General features: G+C 30.9%; 1 protein-coding gene across 2 annotated transcripts in view; it reads right to left on the reverse strand.

Moving 5' to 3' along the window:
* Window positions 1-6: 6 nt before the first annotated feature.
* LOC129221590 (serine/threonine-protein kinase VRK1-like) overlaps window positions 7-12,825 on the reverse strand; it is a 41,359-nt gene continuing 28,540 nt past the window's right edge. Inside the window, exons 10-13 of one of the 2 annotated variants that reach the window (XM_054856105.1) lie at window positions 10,764-10,822; window positions 8,872-9,038; window positions 6,348-6,717; window positions 7-415 (exon numbers count right to left, since the gene is read on the reverse strand). In XM_054856105.1, coding sequence (XP_054712080.1) covers window positions 378-415; window positions 6,348-6,717; window positions 8,872-9,038; window positions 10,764-10,822 — 634 coding nt within the window. In that variant the 3' untranslated portion in view covers window positions 7-377. Of the gene's footprint in view, window positions 419-6,347; window positions 6,718-8,871; window positions 9,039-10,763; window positions 10,823-12,825 lie in introns of both variants that reach the window. The other variant, XM_054856104.1, reaches the window with a different exon arrangement.

Genomic DNA, 12,825 nt, shown 5'->3' on the forward strand with positions numbered 1-12,825 from the left:
AGCAAAAACAAAACATTTTTTTTAATTAAGATTTAAAACTGTACAAGAATTCTAAAGAATATATACAAGATTTTTCCAATCTATAAACTTTCATATTTTAGTGCACACGAATTTATTCAAAATAGATTATCCTTGGTAAGTAACACCGATTATTGCATAGTAAGCATTCTTAACCTCACCAATTCACTGCTTCTATTTCTTCAACTTTGCATAGATGACAAGCACATAATTTTACTTTCCAGTAAGAAACTTACATTTTTATCCATGAAGTTGCATTACCAACATGTCAAAATAACATGCATAAAACCTTTCACACACTATATAAAATCTTCACAGGCATGAGGAACACTCAATTTGATTTTTGTGCATTCTGAAATTTAATGTGGAAAACCATTCTTCAGCTTCTTTGGTCGACCTGCTGAAAAATAAAGAAAAAAATAAGGAATAAAATTAGAGAAAAACTTGTTCAAATTATTAAGCAACTGTCATGCATGCATATATACATGGTGTTCCATTTTAACCTGCAAGACCTTTATTTTCGTTACTGTTAGGTCCTACATGTATACCTCCAATTGCAAAAATGTTCAAAAACAGATGCAGAGTTAAGATGTTGAAAGTTTGAATCAAAAATAACAGGGTTCGCACGCTCCGGGAAAACCTGGAATTGTCAGGGAAAATGAAACAGCTAAAAATGTCAGGGAATTTTCCAAATTTGCCCCCCCCCCCCCCAAATTTTTTTTCCCAGGGAATTTGAGATCTAATCTCCCTTTTTATCTATTTTTCCTAAATAGTAAAAATTTTGAGGTAAAATGAAACTGGCAATTAAAAAAAGTGGCGAAGCAAAAAAACTTTTGCAGCCGCCATTTTTGACTCAATAGTTCTCAAGAAAATAATTATTCGGGGGAATAGGAATTATGCACAAACTCAACAGGGAAGAGGACAATTTACTGCTTCGAAAGCACAAGCCTGAAAATGGGGGTGGAGGGATCTGGGAAAATCGATTTTTTTTAAATCGGAAAGTATTTTAAGCTACGTGTGAAACGTAGTCGCCATCTTTGGTCACTCACAAGATAAAAGTTGACATGATCCTTAAATGCCTAAGTTTTCAAAAGCAAAGTATAATTGGATGTTTTCTTTAATTGCAAATTAATGAAAGTATCACAAAATATGCTGAAAATTGTTTTATTATTATTATTATTATTATTTTAAATAATTTTCTTGAGAAATGAAAAATTTTGTTCTTAAAACTTAATTTTATCTTCATTGCATTGGATGCAATTTGTGCCAAAAACTTTTCAACTGAATTGTTGTTCCATGAAGATTTAATATTTTTAAATTGTTTTCATGCTATAAATTCAAAAAATTACTTTTTTTTTTGGGGGGGGGGGGGGGGGCGCAGCCGCCATATTTGGTCATTCCCAAGATGGATGTACACAAGACTTTTTAAGTGCCTAAGTTCCCGAAAACGGCATTGGATATTTATTGCTATGCAAAGTATTAAAAACAACGCAAAATGTGCTTTTTTTTTTTTCGAATAATTCATAATTATTTTCTTGAAAAATGCAAAAATTTATCTTCAGAACAATTTTTTTAAATTCTAATTAGACCCTTATGTGTTAAAAACTGACTATTTCGTCTTAAATGTAGTTTTTTAAGGATTATTAATTATTTATAACCACTTTCATGCTACAAATTCAAAAATCTACTTATTATCTTAAGTTTTTACTTAGTCGCCATATTTGGTCGTTTGCATGATGGAAGTAGACATAAACTTCCAAAAACAGAATTGAATGTTTCTCTATGTAAACTATTGAAAGTAACATAAAATGTGCAACAAATTATGAATTTTTAAAAATTAATTATTTTCTAGAAAAGAAAAATTTTAATGGAAGCATTCTTTAATAAGCGAAAGAAAAAAAAAGATTATTGGCATGGCCTATAATCGGCGGATGTCGATTTTTGTTATTATGCATTTTCTGGTATGGCGAGCGATGCAACAAGTTAATCATATTTATACTGAAAAATAGCTTTGTATTTTGCTTAATATGTTTTGTTTTACATACTAATAAGAAAATAAAAATAAGTATTGTGAATTAAAAGACCAAAAGCATTGCTATGCTAAAAGATTGCTGCACGACTACAGCAAAAGGCTAATATTACGCATGACACATGACATCGATAAAACGCTAAAGTAAGTTGAAAGCAGTTTGTTTTCAAGAATTAGTAAACCAATTAAAACAATTTTGAACAAAGTGTTTAAAAAAACTTAAAATTTAGGAAAGAAAAAAATCCAAGATTTTTTTCTTCTTTAAATCTAAGGAGAAAAAGTTTCAGTTCTTTCGCATTGCTACTTTAAACAATTTTAATTATTTTGAAAATATTGCTATTTAAACTTCATTTTGAATGAAGCGAGTAACCTGGAATAGTCAGGGATTTTTTTTAAACCACAAGTGTATGAACCCTGAATAAAAATGAGTCAAAAAATACAAAATTTAATTTTTTATACTGGCCCTAGGTCCCCCTAACTAATATTTAGAGAAATAATCTCCATTGAAAACTATTACTGACACAAAAAAACTTGACATTTGTGCAACCAAAACACAAGGAGATATTCCAGTTTCAAGTTTTAAGAAACCATACAGAAGATGAGATTGGATCTTATCGCCCTTTCAGAAGAATGACAGGTTGTCGAAGTAAAAAAGCAAAATATTTATATTTTTCAATGCTATTCAAAAATAAATGCAAATGTTATGCCATGATAAGCAAAGAAACAGTAAAAAATTTTGATTTAATTTGAAAAACCACACTATGCCGACATACAATTTTAAACACTTGTTAAATATAAGTTTGGGGACTTGGGGTCCGTGTAAAAAGTTAAATTTTGTATTTTTTGACGACTTTTTATTTTCACTTCAAACTTTCAACAACTTAGCTCTGCATCTGATTTTGAACACTTTTGCAATTGGAAGTATACATCTAGGGCTAACGGCTGCGAAAATAAAGGTCTTGCAAGTTAAAACAGAACACCCTGTAGATTAGGGTGGAGTGAATTTTTTTTTTTTTTTTTTCGAATTTCAAAACGCCTGCAGTCTCAAAAGTTGCCTTTTAGCATCTATAGGATACCCTTAAAATATTAGCTTCCTAGGATAATATCTTAGGGTTCCAAAATCACCCCAAAAAAGTCCAAAACTGCAAAAAATCGACCTTTTTTTCAGGAAATTTAAAATATATAATTTTGAAAATTCTTAGAGGTGCAAATTTTAACTCTATGTAAGATTAATATCTCCTAAAAGTTTTATGTCAATAGAGTAATTTATTCTTATTTTGTAAAAACCACAAAATAAACCAAAAATCGACTTTTTTCTTCCATTTTCACACAATCTTGTAAAACAAAAATAAGTCAAGTGCGCACATTATAAGTATTTTCAACACAGAATCTAAACTTGTTCTTCAGTTAAAAAAATTATTTTATTATGCAGATAATTTATTACATTACATTTAAGAGCTTTTGCTACGCATCTTTTTTGTAGTTTTTGTATGCCATAATGGTACAATCTCATCAACAAGCACCCAACAAGAACAAATAATTTTGTTTACCAGTTAATTTTTTGTTTATAAAAACCTTTGTTACTGAATTTTCCATTATGCGAGTCTGAATTAACTTGACTCAACTTGCGAACAGAGCCGCCTTATTTTTAGGGTAGACTGAAAAAAATGAATTTCCGAATTTGGTAACATACATGTGATTTTCTTCGCAATTGAAAAAGAGCATAAAGCATTTTACAACTAATGTTGAATATCATTATACTCTGGTACAAGAAACTCCGGCTCAAAAAAAGAGGACAAATAACAATTCCGTTCAGAGAAGCTAAATTTCTTTACTAATAATAAAGCTGAAAGTCTCTCTGTCCGGAGGATGTCTGGATGTCTGGATCTCTGTGACGCGCATAGCACCTAGACCGTTCAGCCGATTTTTATGAAATTTGGCACAAAGTTAGTTGGTAGCATGGGGGTGTGCACGTCGAAGCGATTTTTCAAAAATTCGATGTGGTTCTTTTTCTATTCCAATTTTAAGAACAAAAATATCATAAGATGGACGAGTAAATTACGAAATTATCATAACGTGGAATCGTAACCTGGGCGTAAGCCAATTGGCGAGATCAAAATTATCATAACGTGGAACCGTAACATGGGTACAAGCCAACTGGCGAGAAAATTCACCATACATTATTTGTAAATATACAGGCGAACCAAAAGACCTTTTAATTTTTCTATTACGAGCAAAGCCGTGCGGGTACCACTAGTATAAAATATAACATTATTAACTTCTAAACAAATAATGAGCATTTAGAAGCCACTTGCCAACTTGGTTATTATCGGTTGTGACAGTACCAACACCATTACTGGTATGGCAGGAGGTGTGATTTGACGTTTTAAGTTAAAACTAAACTAACCCATTCAGTGGTTCATTTTGTCTGCTGTATGCAAATGAACTTACTTTGAGACATTTAATGTAACATTTGAACGGAAAACCGAAAGGACCCACAAGTATTTTTAGTAATTATCAGAAAAGATATCAATACCAGTAAAAATTTATTACTAGTGAAGTTAAAAAATATATTCTTGGAGAACGTCCGTTCATGTTTGATTGGAACAGATCTTAGTCCACATAAGCAATATATTCGTATAAAATTTGCCAAGATATTTCATCTAGAGATTGCTCAAAGAGCAATATGCACAGCGCGACCATATTTTCACTCTGATTCTCTGAAATGTATAACTAGCAACCTTCAGATGAAACACCTTGGAAAATTTCATACGAATGTATAGTTGATGGGAGCTAAGATTTGTTCTAGTCTAAGTAGAAGGGACAGTCTCACAAGAATATATTTTTTAACTTCACCAGTGGCAGATTTTCGCAGGTTTTGATATCTTTTCTGTTAGTCACTAAAAATATTTGAGGGGCCCCTTAGTTGTTCCGCTCTAATTTTGCATTAAATGTCTCAATCAATGAACGTTCATTTGCATAACGCAGACTAAATCGACCACTGTATTTGTTTATTTTTAACTTCAGACGACAAATGACTCCTCCTGTTACACCAGTACTGGTGTTTGTACGGTTGTAACCAATTAACCAATAACAACCAAGTTGTCAAATGGCTTTTCATCAGATATTAGGAAATTAATAATGTTATACTGTATAATTTCATCTTCTCCAAGCAGAACTTTTATACATCCTGTGTTATTTGAACCGGGTTTTTGTATTAATGATATTTGATTGTATTCATGATTTTTGCTCTTTTTGATTTGCAAAGAGAATCACTTGTACTTTTCGAAATTCGGAAATTCATTTTTTTCAGTCTACCCCAAATATAAGGCGGCTCTGTACGCAAATTGAGTCGAGTTAATTCGGACTCGCATAATGGAAAATTCAGTAACAAAGGTTTTTATAATCAAAAAACTAACTGGTAAACAAAATTATTTGTTCTTGTTGGTTGCTTGTTAATGTGATTGTACCATTATAGTATACAAAAACTACAAAAATGATGTGTAGCAAAAGCTCCTAATGTAATATAATAAATTATCTGAATAATAAAATAAATTTTTTAACTCATAAACAAGTTTAACTTCTGTATTGAAAATACTTATATTGTGTGCACTTGACTTATTTTTGTTTTACAAGGTCGTGTGAAAATGGAAGAAAAAAGTTTATTTTTGGTTTATTTTGTGGTTTTTAGAAAATAAGGAGAAATCACTCTATGGACCTAAAACTTTTAGGAGATATTAACTTTACATAGCGTTAAAATTTGAACCCCTAAGCTTTTTCAAAATTATATATTTTAAATTTCGTAAAAAAGTTCAAAAAAGATTGATGTTTTGCAATTTTGGCCTTTTTTGGGGCGATTTTGGAACCTAAAGATATTATCCTAGGTGGTTAATATTTTAATGGTACCATAATGATGCTAAAAGGCAACTTTTGAGACCCAAGGCGTTTTGAAACTCGAAAATTTATTTTTTTTTCACTCCACCCTACTATATATATGAAGGGCACAGGAAAGAAAAGCAAAACGTTAAACTTTTCAGAGTTCAAGAAAATCCAAAAGTGCAGCCTTTCGTCATTGTACAGCAAACTTCTATTTACGTGCTTAAATAGCAGGGTTGGTAAAAAAACTTTTTTTTTTTTATTTTTTTAAACCAGGTTTAGTTGGTTTAAACACCATTTGTGAGAAAAACCATTTTATTTTTAGAAAGTCATGAATGTTAACTATGCACTAAGAACTTAAATGTGAATTAAACTTTTTAAAAATAATGCAAAAAAATAAAGCTACGAATACATATGATCTTACCTCTTCCTCTTCTAATAGAGAAAAAATCTGCTGCAGGTTTTATATCTACAATCTTTTTAGTAGCACCATTTTTTTCACCATTAATTTTATTCTTCATAAGTTCATTCTGTTGCAACTGTCGTTCTAAATTACGTTTCATTACTAAAAGCATTGCTGGAGTAGGGTTATCAAGCACAATTTTTGAAGTCAGTTTAGAATGTTCTGCATTAGTCGACTGCATAGTTTGTGTTGCTGAAGCAACCCTCCGAAGCTTTCTTTGTGGAATAGGTGAAGATCCAGGACTATCAGATATCATTGAATGTTGTCGCTTCAACTTGCTTGGGGGGGATGAACTACAGCTTCCTCTTGGGAGAAGCCCTTTGAGATTTTGCTGCAATTAAAGTAAAGAGCAAAATTAGCAGTGCCACTGCCTGCAGAGCAAATAACTTTTGTCAGCTGCCACCTCATATAAATTCATGACCTTTATCCATATAAAAGGAGTTAAGTAATTGATAAAACGTTTTCCACTAATAGCACAAAGCAGCCTTTATGAACTAATATATTAAAAATATTTTTCTCACATTGGATAATTCATTTTGAATTATTAACTTCATCAAGTAAAAAGAAAATATCCTTTAATATTTTGAGTGAAAAAAAAAACTATTTTAAAAAAGTGGTTTCTAATGAAATTGCTACTACTAGCCACTGACGACTGAAGAATTTCCTCAGAATGGCCCTTTAAATTAAAGAAATTATTTTAAAAACCTATTTAAAAGTATACACAGTCAAACCTCGTTATCGCCACACCTGGATTTCACGTCACTTTTTCAAAGCTTCGAACTTATGACCAATACACTTAATGTTAACAGAGGTCTGCCTGGTATTTTTCACAGGGCCTCTTTTTTGTGAAAAGAATTACCTGAATATTTATGGAACCAAAAAAAAGTAAAATTGAAAAGCAACAATTGGAGCTAGAATACCACAAAGCAAAGTAAAATGCTAACAGGGGTCTGTCCAGGACTTTTAACAGGGTTCGCTTTTTGTGAAAAATCAAATAATTTTGTAAAGAAAAAAAAATTGTAAAAAAGAAATTTTAGAAATTCGACAAGTGCAAACTGCTTTGTTGAACTTTTTGTTGGTTATGTTTTCCTCCTTTCTGTTGAAAATATCTTGAGAGTTTTCTGGTATTTGGAGGGAAAGGGGGAGGGGGCTCCCCTCAAGTATTAATATTTGTATATCATTCTACATTATGTTAAATTTATTCAAAATAACAGAAAAAAAAGTAAAATTCAAGCAGGCGCTTCAGCATTTATCTTTTTGACACAAGACACCCTTAAAGAGAACAGAATTTTGATTAAAACTTATAAATTCCATGATTTTAACAAAAATAAAGAGATTTTATTTGTTTAGCTCTTAACAAAGCGTACTAAACATCAAAAATTTGATAAATCCAATACCCATAGCAGATGCAAAGAGATAGCAATCTTCAAAGTGGCAAAGCATCAAAAATATAAAAACGGCTTATTTTGACAAAATCATTTTAGCGGCCTATGATAAACATATCATTAATATCTATTGGCATAGTTGAAGCAAAAATAAAATTAAACCATCGATTCAGCATTTTAATTTTTGACTTATAGAAGAAAACAAAATTTAGCTTTAAAAACCTGAAATAAGCGTTGTAACAAAAAAAAAGAGACTCTTAATTTATTTGAATCCTAATAAAGTGAAGTTAGCTTGAAAAAAAGATTTCCCAGTCCCCTTTTTGTATTTGGTCTAAAAATAAAAAAGATCATAATGCTATGCTTCAGCAGTCCGCTTCCTCCACCAATACCTTTAAAGCATGTCTCAAATCTTGTTTTCAGCACTTGAATTTTGAAAATTTTAAAGGGGAGCGTCTTGCATTCTAATAACATGGAGAATTGTTTAAGATTGATTTTTTGGAGCTTCAATTTTGACAAATTGCCAAACCCCTGACATTACCAAATATGGTATACAGTCATGTTTTTAAGATGTCAATAACGAAAATTTTCAGGACAAGGGCCCGAATGCTCCTGTAGAAAATCTGAACATTAAAAAATTAATTTTGAAAAATTTAATGGGGACAGCATTTAAATCCTTCAGCACCGAATATCGCTTAAAAACTTGGTTTTCTAAGACTTCAATTTCGAAATATTTTTTGAGGAAAGCCCCAGAACCATACTGCTCGAAACATTATCAAAGTTTGTCTGTAACGGCATTTTTGGAACTTCAATTTGAAAAAATTGAGCGGAGGGATTATCGATTTAGATCTACTTCACCAAAAAAATTGATCAAAGGCAGCCCCAAAAAAGTCCCGCCTCTTATCCTACCGTCAACAAATATCGCCTGTAATCGCATTTTTTAAACTTTAATTTCTGCAAACGGCTCCCAAGCCTTTCTTTCTCTTAACATCATCAGAGAATGTCTAAAAATGCGTTCTTAAGATTAAAAAGGGTGACTATTAGACTATTAAAACAGGCATTTTAAAATTTATATATTTAAAAAAAAACCAACAACAACATACCTTGCGAGATGGCTGTTTTATTTGTGTAGTAGTGTATACAAGGATACCATCATCTATGAAACCAGATGCTTTGATTGCTGCTGCTAGAATATTTTTACAATGTTTGTAATCTGGCTCTTCTTCAAAAGCTAAACTAGCCACATATGAAAAATATTCAGCAATACCACCTGCAAGAATGCAATGAGAGAAAAATCAATTCCTATGCTCTGAAAAAAACGTATCTTTAAAAATCGATGTTCTGTTTTTCATCATATTTTTCAACAAATACTGTTCACATTTTAAAAGAATAATTCAATAAAACAATTTCAAACTTTATTAGGTTTTGATAAGTACAGCAAGTATGCTCTTAACATGCTCAAGGAAAACTACTCGGAAAATACTGGAAATCTAAGAAATTTGACACACTAGTCATTAAACATATGAGGCAGTGAGAAGCAAAGGGATGCAAGTGAACTATTTTAAATTTCAAGTAAAAGGCGTTTAAAGATCAGATCCTACGTAGGCTTTCATTGATTTTTTTTCTAAATCAAGCTGTATACCGGAACCTACCTGGGCTACTAGTCTTTCTTGCCCAAGAAAGAGGAGGGATTCACCTACCATTTGTACTGGTTATCTCCAAATTTTTAATTTTCCCACTTGCATCCCTTTGTTTCTCACTACCTCATATGTACTTGCAGTCAGAAAACATGTTAACTAAAAAAAAAAAGCCAAAGATTACTTTAATTATAACAGGTGAAGTTGGTTTCCCAAACTCATCCAACAAAAAGTAAAAGCCAGAAGAAACTTCCAAAATAATCTGACACAAAACAACAGTTCCAAAATGTAAGCAGCCTATGAAATTAGTGGTGATCTGCTGGTCCAAAAATTGAATTCTGATTCAGGCCACTACAAAATCAAATTCATAAGTCCATGTGATTAGCAGTTGATAACTGCCATTTGAGCCCTTTCATATTATTTACATTTGTTAATTTTTTTTTATTTAAAGCAATTTTGCACATTCTTTTGCATAAAGTTTAGGTAATTCAAAATCATTTTAATGTTTTCTTAAGTATTAAATTTTGATTACTTAGCAGCAACATAAGAATTTTACTGAAGTCATATTGTAATAATTCAGGCACAAAAAGAAATAGAGAAAAGCAAAAGCAAAAGAAATATAATAGAACTGAAATGCATTCAATTAAATGCATGAAAGAAGTAAAATCTTAAATTGGATGCCTGTTTTGCTGGGAATCGAACATGGGCCTACGGCATGGAATTGCTTAAGATTTAAGCATATATAAATGTTAGAATGTAATGGTATTCGTTTGTTTCAATGATATACCATCAGTATCAAAAAACTATTAATGTCCCTCACAGGTGAGGCAGATAGATACAAATCTCATTTTGCAATAAAATCAATTTCTTTTAAATTGTCATCTTAAATTTTATTTTTTGCATGTATTATAATCTTAGAATGTTTTGCCATGACTATCTTCATATTTTTGAAGCTGAAAATTGTTTTTTCTTCCAAAAGTAATTAAATGAATTCTCCTGCATCAATGTGTCCCACTTCCTCTTAGTCGTTACGCGTTGTCTCAATTAAGACATTATTTATAAGCTCAGCAAGGAGATTTAGGCTACACACACTTTGCAGGGCTGTAAGATTCTTCATCGAGTTCTAGTGATTAAAAAAAAAAGACAAAATTAAATCTTTTTGTAAAATGTAAACCAAAATAAAGCATCAATATACATTAGATTTCCGATTTGCGTGTAATTGAATGGTCCTTGGTGAAATGGAATTTGGTATAGTATGCTGCCTTTGGTTAAAAACAATTTTGTGAAGGGCTTTCTTTAAATGGCCCAAAATTTGTTTGGCCAAACTCATTTATCATCAACAATAATTATTTACTTACGTGGTGGTGCTCGTTTCTGGAAGCAACTTTTCATGAGAGAGGAAACATTAGATAAATACCTATGAAATATATCAGAATGTTACAATATACATTAAAAAAATGCAAAATGTAAAATAAAATGAGCTAATAAGACAAATAATTAAGTGCCAATTACTTATAATAACAAAAGTTGAGGATGAAAAAAAAAAAAACATAAAATAAGGTAAAGTGGCTTTCAACTTTTAAAATAATTTGAGTATTTGCAGTATGCAAAAAGTAGAAATTATGAAAATTCATTTTAACAGCAATTAATCTATTTCAAAAGTTAAGGAACAATATACTATCTTTAAAATAAATCAAAACTTTGCATATACTCATATTTATAATAGCGAATGCTCGAGTAAAGCTCCTGACGTCACCAACAACGAAACAGCATGATAATTTGACAGTATTTTTTGGTAGTGTTTGACATGCAGGGAAATGCATCATTTTGACTAGGCTGAACTGAATCCGATACCTCAACTGTTTTACTGGTAAGACTCATTTTAGGAGAATAAAGAAACGAAAAAGGAGGTCAACAATGAACCCTATCCTGGAGTTTAGAGTTCATCACTGGAGTTAGGGTTACAATTTCAATTATCAAAATAGCACCAAACAGGCAATTGCTTCGTTCAAATGTAAAGCAATTTTCACCCATCATACCTTGACGGGTGATTTTCTAGTCTAAATGTATTTCTGAAAGAAGCACAATTCCTTGAGGAGCATCAATAATATCATAAATAGCTCATTTCTGCACAGATTCTACGGGATGACTTTGCAGCCAATTGTAAAGTGTAAATAGCTCCCTCCTCTTTCACATTTGAAGAGGTAAATTTCTCAACAGATTTAGCCTTCCTGTGAAAATGCAGAAATTTTTAATTTGAATGAGTCACTCCTCTTCGGTTGAAAAAAAATACCCAAAGTATATTTATGGGAGCCTGGAGGCAAATTATAAATGCCAGGTAAAAATACGCTCGTAATTATGTTAATCATATGAGGTAGTGAGAAGCAAAGGGATGTAAGTGGACTTCTTAAAGTTTTGAAAAAAATGCGTTTAAATTTCAGATCCTAGGCAGGCTTTCATTGATTTTTTTCCCTAAACCAGGGTTCGAAAATATCATGATATTTTCAAAAATATCCGATATTTTGATATACATCCGATATTTTCAATCAGCACAAACTAAAGTCTTCAAAATAGTTAATGCATCCTCAAATCACTTTTTATTTTCTTACATTATTTTTACAATATGTAGACTTAAAACTAAGGTTTCTCTCATTATTTATATCTAATATTTGATTTTACATTTTTGTCAATTTTAATGAAGTTAACTTAGCATCAGCTGTTTTACTCATTTTTCTTCTGTTAGTTACTTTTAGTTATATGATTCAGAAATAAAAAATATGCATCAGTTGGTGCACAGTCATAAGAAATTTTTTTTTTTCTGACCAACATTTAATGTTTTATTAAGCACTTTTAATATGATTTAAAATTGTGTCATTACTAATAATAAAAAGTAATATATTAAAAAAAAATATTAGATTACTTTGTTGTATTAATGATGGATTAATACATCATAAAAATATAATGCATATTCTTTTCGTATTTTTAATAATAAATAAACAATATTACTATGGTTAGTATAATTTTTATATTGAAAATACTGTAGTTGAAAAAATAAATATCGAAAATATCCAAATATTTTAAAAATAAATATCGGATACAGTAAAACCTGTAAAGTTGACCACCCTTGTAAGTTGACCACCGGCCTATGTTGACCACTTTTGTCGGGAACAGAATTAGTCCTATCTTATATAATAACGGAAAACCTCTGTAACTTGACCACCTCTCTATCTTGACCACCTGTCTATCTTGACCACTAATGTACACCAAATTTGGTTTGGAGTATTGTAAAAAAACCTTTGTAAGTTGACCACTTGGTTAATTTTTTTAAACCTAATGAAGCAAATTATTTAGTTTATTTTATTTATAGCTTTCCAAGAATAATTTTAATGCTTTGATGCCAGACCAACATTTTACCAACTA

Source organism: Uloborus diversus, chromosome 4, assembly GCF_026930045.1.
Source record: "Uloborus diversus isolate 005 chromosome 4, Udiv.v.3.1, whole genome shotgun sequence".
In the NCBI taxonomy this organism is placed as follows: Eukaryota; Metazoa; Arthropoda; class Arachnida; order Araneae; family Uloboridae; genus Uloborus; species Uloborus diversus.